The sequence below is a fragment of the Podarcis filfolensis genome (genome assembly GCF_964270895.1).
Source record: "Podarcis filfolensis genome assembly, chromosome: 2".
In the NCBI taxonomy this organism is placed as follows: domain Eukaryota; kingdom Metazoa; phylum Chordata; class Lepidosauria; order Squamata; family Lacertidae; genus Podarcis; species Podarcis filfolensis.
This window is the reverse complement of record NC_139605.1, coordinates 92,758,326-92,778,178: the sequence shown is the minus strand read 5'-3', so window position 1 is coordinate 92,778,178 and position 19,853 is coordinate 92,758,326. Positions and strand designations below refer to the sequence as shown.

The following is a 19,853-nucleotide window of genomic DNA, read 5'->3' as shown; positions in this document are numbered from 1 at the left end:
TTCCCTGCCCTTCAAAACTAGCACTAGCAGCATAACAGCATTTAAAATCAGAGAAAAACAATCAGTCTATGAGTATTCTGGGGCAATATGCATCTTGCTCTTCTTCGCCAGGACTTGTTAGATCCCTGAAATGTTTAAGCTGTAAGCTAAACTAGAAAGAATTGTAGTCTGTGGCCATAATAGTTTTTAAAAGTGGACAATCGTTGCAGCATATATTTAAGTAACTGTATTAGTTATGCTGCAAATGTAATCAAGTTCTGTGGTGCCTTAACTGCACTTGGGATAGTGGTGTCTAGCTCTCTCTCTCTCTTAAGTTCTCAATACCATGCTGCTATGCAAACTTGCCACCCAAGATGAATAAAATTTCAGTGGGTGATCATCACAGAAATACTAGTACTTCTTTAAAATTATAGTGGAAATTATAATAGAAAACATACTATGTATGTAACATGGATGGACATTTCTAATTTTTGTGAATGTCCAAATATGTAATTTTTTCAGGCTCTCCCATCTCCTGACAAAATTTACTGTGACTTTTGCTGTTGAACACTGTATTTACTTATCCTGCCTCACCTACAAATTATGAAAGTTGCTGTGTGAATAAGTGTATGTCAAGTACTCATGTGTAATACAGTCATTACATTTCCACAGGCTCTTCTGTCATCCCAGTAGCACGTATGAGCAATTCAAGTTTGCATGACTATGCTTTGCAGGTTGCAATCACTATCTTTTTCTCTTAATGATGCTCAGGTTGTGTCTAATAGTCATAAGCAGTATAATAGTTATGGGACAGAGATAGCTTTGGTTGCCTTGGTGGATAACTTAACGATGGGAACTGGACAGGGGGAGTGTGTCCCTGTTGATTCTGCCTGACCTCTTTGTGGCTTTCAAAGCCATTGACCATGGTAGCCTTGCTGGGATAGGACTTGGAGGCCCTGTTTTACAGTGGTTCCATTCCTTCCTGGAGGGGCCAACCCAGAAGTTAGTGCTGGGGGACTCTTGTTTGACACCTTGGCTGCTGGCTTGCGCAGTCCCTCGATGTTATGTTTTGTCCCTCATGCCACTGGGAGAGGTAATCCAGAGTTTCAGAGTTCGGTGTCACTAGTATGCTCTTTTTCTCCTTTCCACCTAAATCCAAGGAAGCTGTCTTGATTCTACTGGTGTCTGTGATCAGTAATGGACTGGATGAAGGTGAGCAAATTGAAATGTAATCTACAGGTAGGCAAGACGTAGATGCTCTTGGTCAGTCAGAAAGCATAACAGGGAACAGAGATTCCAACTGTGCTATGTGGGGTAGCACTCCCTCTGAAGACACAGGTTTGCTGTTTGGGCATGCTCCTGGACTCAGCCCTGATCATCATCACTCAGGTTTCTTTGGTGACCAGGAGTACATTTGCACAGTTAAAGCTAGTGTGCTAGCTGTGCCTGTTCCTTGAGATGTCTGATTTGACCCAGTGACACACACCTTAGGTACATGCCGTTTGGAATACTGTAATGCCCTCTTCTTGGGAATGCCTTTGAAAAGTGTATTGCTCTAAATGTTGGACATTCAGATACTGCTGATAGGTCTGGAACTGTTATGGGTGGAAGACACTATTTTTCAGTGGTCTGCTCCTTTCTAATTGCTCAGTATTGGAAGGTAGCATTTGATGACTTCTGTTCAACTATATACCTGCTGTATATCATAAGGAACTACTTTGTCCATCCTGCCATTGAATGGGATAGTCTGATTTATGGATTGGGGTGCTATTGATATTTGGATAACAAATGAAATTATTATTTTATTTTTACAACGATTTCAGAAGTGGCATTTGTTTTAGCAAATAAAATGTGTAGCATGATCTGCAGTATGCAAGGGATATCTCCTTAGTAATGGCATTCTGAGATTGTGCATGGTAGAGCAGCCATTCACATAAAATCTAACTTTTGTGATGCTTGTTTTATTCTATCTCTGTCAGTTGCCATGGAAGTGTTTCTATGACAAATCATTAACTTTATGGGAATAGTCTACTTCAAAGACTGAGAATATGTGACAGAAACAGATGAGGGGTGGGTTGTGCTTAGTGTCTAACAAAAGGGGAGAGAATGGACCCTAGAAGTTGCAAAGAAGAACAATGATACACTCTGGCTCTGGCTTTTCTCTCTAGTTCTGGTGTGAAATGAGAATATACCACAGAAAAGCTCCACAGTTTTCTGAAGAGAAAATGGTAGGTCAGTGAGCTTAATTCCCTTCTCTGGGTTGTTACGTGGGGTTGCATCAAGTGTGGTGTAATGGTTAGAGTGTCGGACTAGTACCTGGGAGACCCGGGTTCAAATTTCCACACAGCCAAGAAGCTCACTGGGTGACCTTGGGCCAATCACCTGGTCTCAGCCTAGCCTACTTCAGCTAATGTATGCTGCCTGCTGGTTAGCCAGAAGTGGATGAACTGTTGATGAACAATGCTGGGTATACCAACACATGATAAACTTACCCTTGAATTCTGCAAAGACTATTAAGGACTTTGGTGGCATATTTGAAATCCGTAACTTCAGGACTGATGCATTCTATAGAGAAGCTAGCAAACCAACATAATTTTTGTATAGCTCATTACTTTACATTTGCCTATATGTAAAGCAACGTAAGTGCTCCTCTGTGATTTCTACAATGGAATATATAAGGGTAATAAATTAAATGTTTCTGTTTGGTTATTGAACATAATTTTGTTGGGTGCTCATCCTGAATATTGCTTTGTGTAGTGCAAAGTATTTCATTTTTAGTTTATTGTATACCATGGCACCTATGTAACATTTGCAAATTGCTTTTCATTTTGTCTGTCTACATGCGTTGTTTCTCTGTGTAACTTAAGATTATATAGTATGGATCTTCCACACTCAGTGGAAACCTGCTAAAATGCTGAAATATCTCTTTCAGATCCTTTTGTTGAGAGGTTTTAACATTTTAGCTTTTCTTTTTAGACTGAACATTCTTCAAGATCTGAAAGGAAGAGACGTGACTCGTTCGGGATGTTTGATGGTTATGATAGCTGTAGTGAGGATACCAGTAGTAGCTCAAGCTCTGATGAGAGTGAAGAGGAAGTTGCACCCTTACCCTCAAACCTCCCAATTATCAAGAACAATGGACAGGTCTACACATATCCAGATGGCAAATCTGGCATGGGTGAGTGCATGATTTTTCAGTGGAATGCTAAATCAAATGACCACTTCTTATTTCTATGGTGCCAACTTCTTTTTTCTGCTTGGATGTTAGGAGCAGTGACCAAAGACTGGTGCACATATGTGTCGCTTTGTGTGAAGACTGTTCTACTGTTTCATGTCAGTAAACTACAGCTAAACTGCTCCTAGAAAACCATAGAAGTGTGCTTAAGTCCTAGCAAAGTGCGTGCATGATTCCTTCCTTTAGCATGTTTACAGAAAAATATTCAGAGTCAGAGTCAGGAAGAAGGGGACATCGCCACACCTGAAAACTTAAGAGATATTGGCTTGGATCCATAGTTCCCATAGGTGGTAATCGACTACACTCACTCAGAGAAGGCTTGCTGAAATTAATGGATCTAACTTAGTCATGTTCAGTAATTTCAGTGGATCTGCTCTGAGTGAACTTGAATATCACCCCATGAGTTCCCTTCACAGGGCATTCTCACTGGAGAAGAGGAGGAGGTGAATTTCGTCCATTCCTGCATCTTATTGCAGACACTGAATAGTTGCTCTGGTGGCTTGTGGGACCATCTTGAACAGTGTTGAGGTGCTCTTGGGGGAACAGGAAGCAGCAACAATTGCCGCCTTTCCTTCCTCCAGTGGGAGCCTGTACTGAATCTCAATCCCTTCCATTTGTGGAAGTTGCACCTTGGATCTAGCCCATTGGAGAGGTGGCACACGCTCCTCTACCAAGGAAGCCACAAGCTAGACCATCCAGCATTTCTGCTGAAATCTTCCTAAGCCATGCTCCTGGTTTCCTCTCCATGTCTGTGCATGCACACAAAGTTCACAAAAATGGATACAGAAGAGGTTCTAATCCCAGTTGGGATAGTAGGGGGCAATATAAGAAAAGAAGAGCAAGATTTGGGATGAGGGAAGCTTTTGTGTGTGTATGTGTGTGTGTGTTGCCTTTTATCTGAGGATCACAGGGTGGGTGACAGTATAAAAACTAAAAAATACATACACAACATAGTATCAAACAAGACAATAACACACCCCAGCTATTTAAAGACTTATCTATGAAATCAAATGTTTTAAGTAATCGTTTCTAGTGCAGTATGCTGTTTATTAGGGCTTGGCAATATCTGGTTTTCAACAACGTGATATATCATCAGCTAAACATCGTGATATACCAGTTGAAGTAAGGTTGTAACTATGTAGAGGTGAATGGGGTAATGTGCCTGCAACTGCTACTACTATGGGGTCTAAAACTGATACATGTTTACTTACCTTTAACATATTGGGACAACTGTTATTTTATACAGTGGTGCCCCGCAAGACGAATGCCTCGCAAGACGGAAAACCCGCTAGACGAAAGGGTTTTCCGTTTTGGAGGTGCTTCGCAAAACGAATTTCCTATGGGCTTGCTTTGCAAGACGAAAATGTCTTGCGAGTTCCTGCGGGGTTTTTTTTCCTTCCCCCCCCCTTTTTCCCAAGCCGCTAAGCCGCTTATCAGCTGATCCGCTAAGCCGCTTAACAGCTGATCCGCTAAGCGGCTAAGCGGCTTAACAGCTGATTGCTAAGCCGCTTATCAGCTGATCCGCTAAGCTGCTAAGCCACTTGTCAGCTGATCCGCTAAGCCGCTAAGCTGCTTATCAGCTGATCCGCTAAGCCCGCTAAGCCGCTAATAGCGCTAATCCGCTAAGCCGCTAATGGGCTTGCTTCACAAGACGAAAAAACCGCAAGACGAAGAGACTCGCGGAACGGATTCTTTTCGTCTTGCGAGGCATCACTGTAGTACAGAGCAACAGGGGCATCAGGAATCATGCGAGAAGTGATGACCGGCTTCATAGTTTTCCCCACACCACAGTTTTTTTTTACAAAGCACACACATACATCATGATTCGTGATACATCACCATGTCAGATATTATGAAACCATTATCACTATGCAGACCGCAAACCAATTTTGGATGATATATCAATACATTGCCCAGCCCTACTGTTTGTAGCATACTTGTGGAGGATGCCTTCACCCAATTTTGGAAGGGTTTTCCCCTCAGTCTGCACATTGAGTGCAGGCCCCTGACTCTCCTGAGAGCCTTTATGGAGAGCTGCTGGGGAGAAGAGAAGAAGGAGCAGGGAAGTCAGCTTCTGCCAGCCTTCTTCTGTGGGTTAGATCTGGAGAAAAGCACGTTATGCGCAAATAAATAAATATTTTTGAAGATTCAAACTTTTTTGTACAGTGGAAGTGGTAGTTCATTCTCTTCAACAGAAACGACTCTCCCATGTCAAATTAAGGAAAGAGGAAGAGAAAGAAGTCCAAGATAAAAAGCTGTTTAGAATCTACATAGAAGCTATTAAATATCTGATTGATGAAGATAACATATAAAGATAATATATAATGCATATTTATATTTGGGGTGTGTCTAAGTGTTGATAGCCAACACACAGTTTGAGTTGGCTATCTTCTATGTGGACTGCATAGAGCCATGGCTGCTTGACAATGAATGTGGCACTTTATAGTATAGATGTAATACATTGGCCATCTTTCTCCCTTTATCAGCTACCTGTGAAATGTGTGGGATGGTTGGTGTCAGAGATGCCTTTTACTCTAAAACCAAGCGCTTCTGCAGCGTTTCCTGCTCAAGAAGTTACTCATCGAACTCTAAGAAGGCCAGCATTCTGGCCAGACTTCAGGTAACGGTACAGTCACAGTTTTATTATCTTTATTATATAGATAAGCTTTAAAACAGATTTGTTACAACGCAGATTAATGCATTTATTTATTTTTTAAAGTCAACTGCTTTTAAGTTAAATATAATATGAGAGCCCTATTGGATTGGACCCAAAAGTCAGTATCTGGTATCCAGCATTGGCTAACCAGATGCTTCCCATAAGCAGGTGTGAAGGCAACAGCCCTTCTTTGTTTATCAACAGCATTAAGCGCTGCTTAACACTCATCTGTTCATCCAGGCATTTGCTGCTTATTAATTAATTAACTTGTCCATAATATTGCAATTTCCAGAAGGATAGCAGCATTGGCCTCCTGTAGGAAAAACAACAAAATGTGTGGTGCCTTAAAACTAACACATTCATTATGGCTCTAGCTTACTTTGTCAGACGCATGAAGTGAAATCTTAGTTGGCAGTTGTGTAAATAACCAAACTGTAAGGTGAAAGTTGAATGACAATGAGATGCCTTGGAAGGCAGGCTTGTGCTTGCTCACAGACAGCCCCCAAAACCTAAAACAGTTACTCAACCATCAACAAAAAGCCACATAGCAGAGATAAGGACACTAGAGCCCAACTCCCATGTCCACTGTGGCAACACTGTAGCAGGATAGAATAATGTCATCCACAACTTCAGGGGCTCATTCGCCTGCTCGTCTTCCAGTGTGATTTATTCCATTATCTGCCAATAATGTCCTTCTACATAGGACAGCCAGTTAAGTCTCTGTGCAAAAGAACAGAAATAGATAGACACAAATCTGCTAACAGAAATGGCAGTATTCATAAACCTGTAGGGGAATGCTTTAATATTTCAGGACACTCTGTAACTGACCTTAAGGTGGCCATTCTGGAATGAAGGAAGTTAAAGGATGTGGGTGACGCTGTGGGTTAAACCACAGAGCCTAGTACTTGCCGATCAGAAGTTCAGCAGTTCGAATCCCCGTGACGGGGTGAGCTCCTGTTGCTCGGTCCCTGCTGCTGCCAACCTAGCATTTCGAAAGCACCTCAAGGTGCAAGTAGATAAATAGATACTGCTCCAGCGGGAAGGTAAACAGCGTTTCCGTGTGCTGCTCTGGTTCGCCAGAAGCAGCTTAGTCATGCTGGCCACATGACCCGGAAGCTGTACGCCGGCTCCCTCAGCCTATAGAGCGAGATGAGTGCCGCAACCCCAGAGTCGGCCACGACTGGACCTAATGGTCAGGGGTCCTTTTACCTTTTACCACATGAAACAGCTGAGTTAGAATTTATCAGTAAGTTAGATGGCATGAGTTCTAGGTTTGCCCTTGTTTGTGTGGACAAACTTTTTCAGTTTGGTGAAACGATCTCTGCCATAGATTTTAAAATAATACAGAATAACCACCTGTCTTCATTTGTTGTTTTTGTACTGTTTTCAAAACTGTTTTTAGTTTGTGTTTGTCTTGAAATGCATATGGAAGGGAATTTGTAAATTAATGAATTAAATAAAATGCAGAGAGGGCAGGATTCAATGAAGTTGTTGCGATGGGAGAACAAGGTCTGTTTGCACACTGGGGCTGCTCTCCACCACCACCCCACACCACCTAAATCTGCTTTGCAGAGCTGGGAGAACCTCCATAACAGGTTTAGGAGGTGTGTGGGAGGAAGGGCAGGAAATATTGTTGCGCAAATGGACCTTTCCCCCCGTGTGCACTTAGTACTAAGTTGGATTTCACCCAAAGGATTTTTATTATGCTACATGTGTTAATTGACTTACCTCTGCCAGGGATATCTGACATCTATTATTGTTTCTTATGAATGGTTCCCTGCCCCATTATAGTTGTAATTCAATTACCTCAGCAAAGCTGGGTAAATTATTATCAATCTGCGGTTAGAAAAGTGTGCCTACATGTTTAAGCTCTTATTATCACAGTCCGTAATCTTTGTATCTCATTGCCATTCAGCTCCCACCTTACAGTTTTCATCCTCTGTATACCTGCCAACTAAGATTTCGCTTTATGCATCTGAAATGGGCTTCAGTCCACAAAAGTATATATCACAACAAATCTTGTAGTGTTTGAGGTACCACAAGGTTTAGTTGTGTTTATTGGCTATAGTAGTTACATTTTATTGTATTGTAATATTTTATAATGTGGATTGTGTTGTGTGTATATGTTGTATGTTTACATAATGTAAACTGCTGTGAGATAATACAGAAAAAGAGCATTGCATAAATGTTTAAATTAAAACCACTCACCACTTGAATCTAACCTAGTGGTTGTTACCACTTCTCAGTAAAACAAACTCTGTAAGTTTGTTATGTGTACAAATCAAGAAGTACAAACAATTATTTGGAGGATCAGGAATGAGCCACTATAGTAATAGTAATTATGATGATGGTGATGATAATTATTATTACTATTGCTGTTACTATTATTATTATTATTTATACGCCACCCATCTGGCTGGGTTTCCCATCTATGCATGACTTCCTCTTCCTTTTGCATAATGAACTTAATAGATGTTTACTGATTTGTCAAACCACATTTTGCCATGACAGCAAAACTAGCAAAGTTGTTTGAGTGACCTATCTGAACCAGGATCAGACAGTTCATGGACAGATTCTTCCATTCCAAACCATTATTTGGAGGCTAAGAAAATGTGATACTGGAATGTATTTATTTAATAAGTTAATGTAAGTTAGTGTGTACGAATGTAGTTTTAGTTACATTGGGTTGTGTACAACACTGCTGTTCTACTCACACAACATACTTCCACATGTGCAATGGAGATGACCCTTCTCTCCTCTCTTGTGAAACCCCTCCAAATCTGTTCCAGAGAGTTAGGGGACCCTCTGGAGCAGATTTTGTGGGCATGCAGGGAGAAAGAGGACGTCCCGTTAAATAAGGGAGACACTGCTCATGCAGCATTACCTTCTTTACATCTTCCTTTCAAACAGCTGCATTGATATCACTGTGCATATATGTCGGAGAACACTTTAAGTACAAGCTTCAGATACACAGATGATATTGGACTGAAGAATGCTAATCTCCACTCCATTACGTAATGGGTGTAAAAGTTGCTTTAAAGCTCGGTAGTCCAAATACTTTCAATTGGCCTCTGCAAAAGCCGGTGTAAGAATAAGACTAACATTTTATTTAAAAATTCCATCATGTTTGCAATGTACATTTTTGCTAATGTATAATGCCAGCCTTGAAGGAAAGATTGTACAATGGATTTAACTGCCAAGGGCTATTTGCACCTGCAGTGTTAGATATCCTTCTAACAGCAGAATACTAATGCATTTTCATCTGAGAGCGCTTGTTAAGCTTGAAAGATCATGACTAATTCCATTGCTCTCTCCCAAATCCTAGTTCAAGAGTTTTGAATAATTAGGATTCGGTGTTACTTGTAATGTTAGAATGCAGTGATCAGAAACATGATTTTTATATATTAAGCTTATAAGCTACATTCCTCCCCCCCCCTCATTTTTGCTTGTGTTTCCTTTGAGACATCAAAAATTAAAGAAGATATCATGCCTTGATAGGTTTTGGTAGCATCTGTTAGTTTGTACAGTCCTTCACTGAAACAAAATATATTTTTGTCTGCGTTTTGGGCTTGGATTGCACATCAGTTTTGTAGCATATGGAATGCATGCTACACCTTTCTTATTTTTGTCAGTGCACAAATAACACGTGGTTATAGTAACATTCAGTATTTAAAGAAAATTCAAATTAATGTTAAAATAGCAGCAGGCTAGGTGGTCTTTCGAATGGGATTTACCCAGAAACTGTTAAAAAAAAAAAAAAGCTTTCTGATTAATTCTGTTTCTGAAACTGCAGTTACATTTTGTGCAGCAGATTTCCAGAAACCCTGCTTCTAAAACGTCTTGATGTGAGTTTGAAAAGAACCTTATTCAGCTCTTGTTGTTTTAGGGAAAACCTCCAACAAAGAAGGCTAAAGTGCTACAAAAACAACCTTTAGTTGCTAAATTAGCTGCATATGCCCAATATCAAGCAACAGTGCAGAACCAATCAAAGACGAAAACAGGTAACGTGGATGTTAGATGTCTCTGAGGAATTATTATTGGGTTAACATTCAGTTTTTCAACTTTGGGGAATAATTTCGACAAGAATTGTAAGGTTTTTCTAACCAAATATTTCAGCAATTTCCAAGTGACTAAGAGGAATAAAGTTTGCTAGTATTGTGGGGTAGGGTCCTTCATCTGAAGCTGAAGGGCATTGGTTGTTGGGGTGAACCTGTGAAACATTCTGAGGGGCTTGGCTCATGTGCCTTGCTTTCTACCCTTTCAGCTGTATTGGCATTTTCAACAGAACACATTGGCTGCTCTAGGGGTAGATAGATTTCTTTCCCATACTGCTATATCCATTTGACTGGATATAATAACTAACTGTCATATGAATCCTGATGGCATCAGTGCATGGGTTGGAATTGGTTTTTTGTTTTTGCTTCTGGCCTACATTAATTAGTTCTAGTCTAATCTATATTCTTTTGTAAAAACAAGTTAATTTTCTAGAGGATTTTCTTTGGATAATCCACCATATTCACCTTGTGGTCATGCTTACAACCGTGCATTTCTGTTTCCTCCCCTACCCTAAAAGAGACTGGAAATGAATTTATATGTATTAAAAATATATTTAGTAAATTATGTACCCATTGCTAAATAAAGTAACTCTTTCTAGCATCTGTTCCAGTGGAAGGCTTCAGTTGGGGCAACTACATCAATAGCAATAGTTTCACTGCCGCTCCTGTTAATTGTTTTAAGCATGTAAGTATGTTGACTTTGATTTTATTATTTTTAGTAAATAGCTATGAAATAATTGCAACAGAGAATTTACAAATACCCTGGTGAGAGTAGACTTCCCCTTCCTCCTACAGCTCCCTCTTCATTCCCCCAAATCTGCTTCTGAGAGCCCACCATTAAAGCAAATTTTGGGGGTATGTGAGGGGCTGCAGTTGGTGGGGAGTGAGAAAGTGTTGCTGGCAGACTAGCACAACTAGATTTTATCCTATGGCTTTTCTCCCAATCCTTAGGCATATATGAAATTTTGCTGATCTAACAACTGAAATCTTGGGAGCTTCCGTTTCAAAGATGCATGATGCTATTCAGTTTAAATGCTAGCTGTCAAAGCTGTGTGCAAAGTTTCAAAGCAAGTTTTGGATGTGGTTCTTGCCTGTGTGCATAGAACCGATTTACATACTAAGAAACTGTCTTGAAATCCTGTGGACCTTGAGAAGCAGCCCAGTTAATTGAAACCAAGTTAGTCTATTGGTTTGTCAGGCTTGGGTGGGGACCTCAGCCCAGCCCAATCAAACAAAGTCCTTTGAAACTGCCTGCAGATCTTCTGTGAACAAAACAGAGCTCTGCACTGTCTCTCCTTAGAAGCAGCTGGAATTCAAAACAAGCGTGTTTTTCAGGTTAGTTTCACAAGAAGGAACATGTTGTAATATGCCACTCTGTCAGTAGTAAGGTGCATTGTATACAAGGCTACATAATAACGATAAGGTTGTTCCTTTTTATAACAGAGATCAAGATCAATAAATTGCTTTATTAGCAAATAGGCAGACACAACCACAGCAAGGTTGTTTTAGGAATGAGTTCAAGTGATGCTTGTAAAACAAGGCTGGTTTGGCTTCTGAGTTTGCTCTTGCCAGTGGAAGAAGAACCGATTTTTGCCCATTCCTCTCCCCTCTATTGCACTGGAGGGGAGATGGGCATAAATTTGTGGCCTTTCTCCCGCCCTTCTGCTGGATGGGAAGTTTTCTGTGAATGGAGAGATAACTTCAGTTCATGGAAGTCAAACTTTCAATCCAAGCCCCTCTTCTCTAAAGCCCCAATTGTGATGAGTTCAATATTTCCTTTGTGCTGCATGTAGGGCCAATTTAATCATTAAAATGGTGGGCTGTAATCATCAGGATTAGGAATATCACTTTGTCCTGTGTTTTTATTGATCTTAACATTCATAATTTTAAAAGACAAATTCTACTGCCATACTCATCCCTTTCCATGATCCCATTCTCTCAGCCCATTGTAGCTGCTAGATCAGAGGAAGCAAATGTGATAACAGTAATTCTGACTGGGTTCCTTCAATCCCTTTTATGAACGAAGCATGACCAAAATTAGGCAGGTGCTGAATCTTTTTTGCCTTGTAGTAGTTTGCTGTTGCCACCTGCTTGTTTAACTCGTTGGTGGTGCAAGTCATGCACTGTCAATGACTTTAGACATGTCGGGAGAGAACAGGCCAAAATCAGCAAGCACCAAGGGTGTGGCTGCAGCAAAAAGACAAATGATTTGTATCAGCAAGCAGAGATTGTTTCCTTCAACCAAATAAACCCGTGCAGCATGTGAGAGAGGAAGGATAGCTGCCTTCTTGATGGTCTGGTTATCCCTGACAGACTGGTTTGCTTAAAAAAAAAAAGTTGAAGCAATTTAAATTTCTATATGATTCTGGGGATTGTGGAATTGTCTTTAAGGCTGCAATCCTACACATGCTTTATTAGGAGTAAGGCCCATTAAACACAGTGGGAATATCTTTTGAGTATAGAATTAAGTTGAAGGTTTCATATAAATAAATTAAGACTATGAGTTTTCAGAACAGAACTTTGTCTTTATTAAACCACTAATTTTCAGACTCAATTTGTATCACATGCAAGACACAGAAAAGCTAGTGAGAAACCTGGGTGAGCAGTCATATTCTTGGGAAAGAATTCCTTTTGATTAACCCCCCCCCACACACACACATTATACTTGCCCCTGTATTTTGGAGGGACAAGTGTCACTGGGGGATGTTGCCTGGAATAGTGACTTCAGGTCTCAAATGTCTTAAGGGGGCACTGATTGTACATTATATTTGTATCCCAGGTTTCAGTTCAAAAGTAACTTTCAAAGCAACTATCTCTGAAACATACAATAAAATCCAACAAACAACAATAAATGAAACAATCAATTACTCTAACAGCAGAAGTATGATTTAAATTGTATGCATTAAAATATCTGGAAAATAAATTCAGTTTCACATGGTCCCTAACATAGCAGGCACCAGATGATTGTCCCTGCAGAGAACATTCTGCTGTTGGACACCCCCAGCAAGAAGTCTGGTATGTTTAGCCAGTAGAGAAGAAGTGGAGGGAAGCACAATGGCACTTTTCAAATATGTGGAAAAACGTGTCACATAGAAGAGGGCAAAGATCTGTCCTGTGCTCCTCAGAGGGCAGAAGTAGATCTAATGAGCATAGATTACAGGAGGGTAGATTTCACTGAGCATTGTGAAAAACCTCTTGACAGTAAGAACAGTTTGAGGATGGAACCAGTTACTTAGTTGGGGTGGGTGAATGGGCAAGCTGTCACCGGAGAGCTTAACATAGAGGCTGGACAGCCATCTCTTGAGTTTGCTGTAGCTTTGGCATACAAGCCCTCTCAAATTCTGATTTTATGATAGTTCTACTGCATCTCCTCCGTTGGGTGATAATTGAGGACTTGGGGGTGCCCTTTCTCCCTCCTCTTAAAGAGCAGCAGATGAGTGAATTACGAGCTTTACCTAGCCAAGAAAACATGGGTCAGCTCTGTGGCAGTGAAGGTGCAAGTGTGGACAAGTGCTCTTTGCTGCTTGCTTGCTACTTGCACTTAGGCACGTTGCTGAGTCACAGACTTTGTAGCTGCTTTTTCACCAGCGTTTTGCTTTGGCTGGATGTCAATCTGCTCTGCATGCAGAGTGTCCCAGGTTCAATCTTCTGCATCTCCAGAAGAAGCTGGGAGAGACCTTTGCCTGAAATCCTGGATACTGCCAGTCATTGTAAACAGTACTGAAGTAGATGGACCAATGGTCTGCCATGCATTAGGCAGCCTCTGTGTTTCTATATTTGAGCATGCTCTGGTGTACAGTGTAGTATTATAGAAATAACGGTGATTCATGAGGAAGGAGACCACAATTAGATGTATGTTCTCTTAATTCTTTCAGTTCAACCTAGCATAGGCAGATGACAATATGTGTCTCAGAATTTCATCTTGAATTCCTTGCTTATATGGTGAGCAACACAGTGATGAGGATTGTGTTCTGCTGCTCATACTTTCAATAACTATCAACAACATAAAAGTACAGGAGGTTTTTTGGGGGGACGGGGAGATATCTAATGAAGCTAAATGACTCACAAATTACGCAAGACTAAGTATGCATTGTGGGACGCGGGTGGCGCTTGGGTTAAACCACAGAGCCTAGGACTTGCCGATCAAAAGGTCAGTGGTTTGAATCCCCACGACAGGGTGAGCTCCCGTTGCTTGGTCCCTTCTCCTGCCAACCTAGCAGTTCAAAAGCATGTCAAAGTGCAAGTAGATAAAGAGGTACTGCTCCGGCAGGAAGGTAAACGGCGTTTCCGTGCGCTGCTCTGGTTCACCAGAAGCAGCTTAGTCATGCTGGCCACATAACCTGGAAGCTGTATGCCAGCTCCCTTGGCCAATAAAGCGAGATGAGCACCGCAACCCCAGAGTCGGCCACGACTGGACCTAATGGTCAGGGGTCCCTTTACCTTTAAGTATGCTTTTGGAACCTATTTTTAAGGTATTTCCTAAATCGGGGTAGGGAGCTGGATCCAGTCAGTTGGCTGGATCTTGCATTGCTGCACCCTTGGGCCATTTTGGTGGCCCTCCCACCTGACAGTCATCTGACTTCACTATGATGTCAGGTGACCCATTTTTCCTTTGTAGTGTGGCAACTGGGCTACATAGAAATTCTAAGCAAGTGGGGGTTGAAGTTACCCCCAGTAAGCTGATAGTAGCTGACTTCAGGCTCCATTTTTGGGTGGAATCAGCTGTGGTAACTCGGTAGTACAGCATATTTGAGCTGGTTTACTTTTGGTGACGGTTAGCAGATTGGTTGTGCACTGGCGAGGGAGCCTACCTGTCACCATCAGGAGTGCCTTTAAAGGTTCCCAATTGTGCACTGGCAGTATGCCTTTACCTGCCCCTCATCTGATGCAGCATTTGTGGGACTGTGGTTTGGGGGAAATGGCCTTGCAGACCAAACTGAGACCCCTGCCAGACGTAATTAGATCTATGGGCTGGAGGTTCCCCATACCTACCCTAAATGGACGTGCCTATTAAAACAGAACTATGTAGGCAGCACAGACCATTGCAACAAACTGTTCTGATAGCATTTCGTGCACAATCTGCTATTGATTGTGCTGGTCAACACAGTCATGTTTTTAATCTTAGTTTCCATGCCTGACGTCATCTGTGCCTATATTCTGTTTTAAAATCTACCTCCAAGAGCGTGCATACTTGCAAACTTGCAAATCGGCATTCAAAACCAACTCTAGCAGCTATATGTTCAGTGTGGTGTAGTGGTTAAGAGCGGTGGACTCATAATCTGGTGAACTAGGTTTGATTCTCCGTTTCTCCACATGCAGCTGCTGGGTGACCTTGGGCTAGCCACACTTCTCTGAAGTCTCTCAGCCCCACTCACCTCACAGAGTGTTTGTTGTGGGGGAGGAAGGGAAAGGAGATTGTTAGCCGCTTTGAGACTCCTCAGGGTAGTGATAAAGCGGGATTTCAAATCCAACTCCTCTTTTTCTTCTTCTTCTTGATGTTGAGGAGGAAATGAGCTTCGTTACTTTTAATTCATTCCACTGTGCCCATATAAACAGGTATAGGGATTGCAGATGACTCTACGTAGTAACATATATATAGTACATTAAATAGGCTGCCTTGTAATTAGCATTCAAATGTTCCACAAAGGAGCGCAAATGCTTCCTCTTATTTATGTCCTAATTGCTGCTAGTTCAAACAAATGGTTGATTTGTTCCAAGGAAGTTGTAAAGTCTTATCTGGAGCTTTCCCTAGGCTTAACTTCATTATAGGGTTGCATGATTTCTACAAAACACACCAAATTCCATCAGTAATATTACTAAAAGCTTTGCATCTCAAACATTTTGCCCCACCGCCTTTCTGGAAGAGAGGAGGGTGTCCTATGGAAAGTATATTTTTTGTTGCACAAGTCCCGTTTTTAAAGGGAATGTGCATTGGATGGATATGGAATCGTTAAATGCAATAGATCAGGGTCACTGCAGACCCAGCAAGAATCTTCATCACTTTTTGCTCACCATGCAGACCTGGCCATATGTGTTAGAACTGGGATTGGAAACTTGTGGTCCTGCGGATGTTAATGGGCTCCCAACGCCCATCACCCCAAGCTAGCACAGCCAACGATCAGGGATGATGGGAGTCATTGTCCAGACACAGCTTCTTTATCCCCCTGTACTGGTAATAGTACAACAGACAAACATGACAGCTACTAGCATTGTTCTCTGCCTCAGATAGTGGATGGTCTTAAACCTATGCACACTTGGGAGTAAGTACCATTGAACTCAGTAGAAACTGTTTATTTAGTGCATTGTAACCTGGTTTTCAGATGCAATTTATTTATAAACTGTATGTAATTACATGAGGAATATTTTCCCCCTTTTCACTAGATGGCACTGATGCATTATCGGCTTACTAGCATTCCTCCCCCTTTTTAAAATGCAGATATTATTCTCAATCCAGAGAGATATGTGAGGTCTGCATGTGCAGTGGGGCTTTTTCTGTCTGATTCCATGCAGCAGCTTTGTCTGAAGCAAGCAGTTATTTAAATTTATGCTAGTTTTTTTTAAAAAAACAAACAGCAGTTCATTTATTGTGGGGTGGGAGAGCCTGCTCTTGGGTGGGGTAGCCTTGTGCTTGCACCCACATGAAGGGAACTCTGGATTGTGGTCACTGCATATGCAACAGATATATCAGGTGCACCTGGAAAACAAAAATCTTGCACCATAGTTCTAAAGCCCCAGAGGCCTTAAATATTTCTGCCTGGTGTTTTTAGTGCATTTGAGAAAAGCCAGTAGTAACACTTAGCTATTCCAGGCAGAGAAGCTATAGGGTCAGCCTTTTTTTTTGGGTTGGGAAGCCCACTTACATGAACCTGGACCTTGCCCATCAAGACCTTCCTGATTGCAACTTACCTTGCAGGGAAGGCGGCTGTCCCTCCCAGATAATTCCTCCAGAGTGTGCGCTGGATCAGAGTGGTGGCCCAGGCAGACCTTCCTTTTATTGGGAAGGAGCCCAAGATGGATGCCTTCATCATGAGTTCGAAAGGTAAACTTGTTCTTATCTGTATGCTTATGGTTCTGCTAGTAAGCGTATTGCGCAAGAGAAGACAGTATGCTGGATATACACAGTGTACCATCGTTTCAAGGCCACGAGACCCAAACCCATGATGGCTTTCTTTGGAAGCGACAGCCATATGGATTGGTGTAGGAGGAACTAGCAGAACCGCGATCTTCACAGACAAGGACAAGTTTAACTTTCTGCTATACCCCTATACCAATCCGAAACTTTGAAACCCAATGCATTCAATTTTGTTTCAATTGAACGGAGTTTCTGACAGGCACGTGTGACTCACAGGGATATATGGCCCCAGGGTTGTTGTTAGATTAATTACTAGAAAAGAATCACTGCTGTCCTCCTGGCAAAGTTCATGTGGGTAACAGTTTGGGACAGGTTGTGTGCAGAGCTGCAGTATGAGATAGGATGGATGCATCTGTAACTCTGGGGCGTGTGGTTCCTTATGACAATCTCTCACGTGCCCATGGCTCCAAAGAGGTTGACAAGCCCTCACTGTAGCCATTGCGCCACACTGTGATATTTCGTAACTAAAGGAATAGATACCACACATACTGTCAGCTAGGTGACTCCCGCTGCAAGCATTGCCCTCCTGGCCACATTTTAGCTTCAGTCATGCCCAGCAGTATTCTCTCTCCCCCCCCCCAGTACTTTACTTTATGGAGAGGGGAAACCACAATAACTTTTGAATCACGGATTAGAACTTGACCACTTAAAAGGTCTACTTCACAAAAAGGCCAAACAAAGTATATCAGTACTTTTCACCAAAATTTGAAAGAAATATGTGATTTCTTTATAAATGGGAAAGAGGTCAAACTTTTAAACTTGTTGGATCTGTGATCATTTTTATTGGATTGTTCTTTTTTTGGGGGGGTACTTTCATACACCTCATCGGGTAGACCATGTGTATGCAAAATTTCAAATTCACCAGTTGTATTAGCTATAGCCTGTTGAGACTTATCATGATGGAACTTGATTTAACTGTAGAAGAACTGCCCTGCTTCTATTATCAGCATTCCCACCCCACAATAATACTCAGCCTAAATCTGTTTTCTGAACCTTGACAGCACCTGGCCATAAAGAGCTGCTGAAACCTCCTCCTCCTCCTCTTCCTCCTCCTTAAGAGGTGATCTGGTAAAGACCAGAATTCATTCAAAATCAGAATGTTCCTGTTCACAACTAGATCAGTTTCATTCTGGAGATGATACATTGCTGAGATACATTCATGTTACTACTTCTGTATAGTTTTCATTTGATTGTCAGTCCACTATTTTAACTAGTCAGGATTTTCCAACCCAATCCTCAACATGTTTACTCAGATGTCCCACTGAATTCAACGGGCCTTACTACTAGGGAGTATTGAGGGCTGCTGCTTTAGGTCATAATGCCTCCAGATTTGTCACTCCCAGACTTCTATGTATAGCTTCCAAGTTGACGGCACAAATATTTAATGTGGCATGTATATTTTCTGCTAAAGCACTCCTTACTCCCTAAGAGTTTAAATAGACATGTTTTCAGTTAACATTCCCCTCATGTGTAAACTATTTACCTTGCCAGAAAAGTAAGGTTGGTTGCCCTGGAATCACTTGCTGACACATCTGTGTAAGGAGACTGACTTATTTCTTGTAGCTTCTCAAGTATACTTGAGAAGAAACTTGAATATTTCCACAGCTGGATTAACTGCATGCTTTTCTAGCATGTGCAGAAAAGAAAGTTATTGTTGCAGTAGCCCATTTTAAAATATTAATCAGCAAATCTTCAAAGGTATTTCATCAGTTCTTCATTAAGTTAATTCATTATAGCAAACTCTGCTCATTTCCTATTTAGTCCAATATCTCTTCCCATTCCTGTGTTGCGCATTCTGTTGTTGCTGTTCCTGAAGTAGTTAAAATCTGCAGAAAGTTCATATTCCAGGTTCACCCACAAATGAAGTCATTTTCTCTTTTTTTAAAAAAGAATTGCAACTAATTTCCACACACTGACCATTGCTAAAAAGGGAAAGCTACACAAATCATTTTCTTCACACAATACTTTAAGGAAGTGATGCTACAATGAGTCATTAATGCAACAAAGGACTTCAAGGATAATTCAGATTTTTTAACTATGAGGTTACTGAAAAATAAAATTACCATAAACCTTCACTGGTTGTGGCAGGTGAGAGAGGGAGGGATTCACTGTCATCAACAAAGGTAAGCCATGAATTAACCAGTTTTACAAGCAGTAACCAGATAGCTTCCCCCGGAAAGAAAAGCCAGAGAGCTTGGCTAGTATTAATAGGTGGAAATAAGTATTTTTATGAATTACATGGTTTCTAACTTATTTTCCTAACATTGCAGGCACCTATGGGGACTTGCTGGGGTGACATCTCAGAAGGTGTACGTGTAGAAGTCCCTAACACAGACTGCAGCCTACCTACCAAAGTCTTCTGGATTGCTGGGATTGTAAAATTAGCAGGTTACTAACTTTGCATAAAATAATGCATTTTGAAGTGTAACTGTCTCAATAAATAATTCAGGGATTTGAGCAGGTGTATATATTATTTAAAACAAAATGCATAGCAGAAGGGATAAGTCTTCTGTGTTGAATGATCCTTAAGGTTGCCATAGTGGGGCAAGTTCCTATTAAGTCAACAGTGGTTTACCAAGCAGATCTGTTTGAAACCCTGCCTATAAGGGATGATTCTGTGGAATTTAAAAGACTGTCATATTCAGATCTTGAATGCTACAGACACTGTTAATTGTAGGCTTTGTTGTCATTCTTCAGGGGGTGATAAGGAGTAATTGTAATTTTTGTATTATTAGAGCTACAATTTATACGTTTTCAACGTTAGGGGTTGAAAAACTTTTCAGTAGTTTCCGATTC

General features: G+C 41.2%; 1 protein-coding gene across 13 annotated transcripts in view; it reads left to right on the top strand.

The window, feature by feature from the left end:
- The window catches only part of MBTD1 (mbt domain containing 1), a 129,145-nt gene that overhangs the window by 81,817 nt on the left and 27,475 nt on the right, over positions 1-19,853 (top strand). For 5 of the 13 annotated variants that reach the window (XM_083598149.1, XM_083598161.1, XM_083598158.1 and 2 more), the window contains exons 2-7: positions 2,148-2,207; positions 2,956-3,157; positions 5,701-5,840; positions 9,757-9,871; positions 10,525-10,610; positions 19,328-19,445. In XM_083598149.1, coding sequence (XP_083454275.1) covers positions 2,148-2,207; positions 2,956-3,157; positions 5,701-5,840; positions 9,757-9,871; positions 10,525-10,610; positions 19,328-19,445 — 721 coding nt within the window. Of the gene's footprint in view, positions 1-2,147; positions 2,212-2,955; positions 3,158-5,700; positions 5,841-9,756; positions 9,872-10,524; positions 10,611-19,327; positions 19,446-19,853 lie in introns of all 13 variants that reach the window. The other 8 variants (XM_083598156.1, XM_083598160.1, XM_083598151.1 and 5 more) reach the window with 4 other exon arrangements.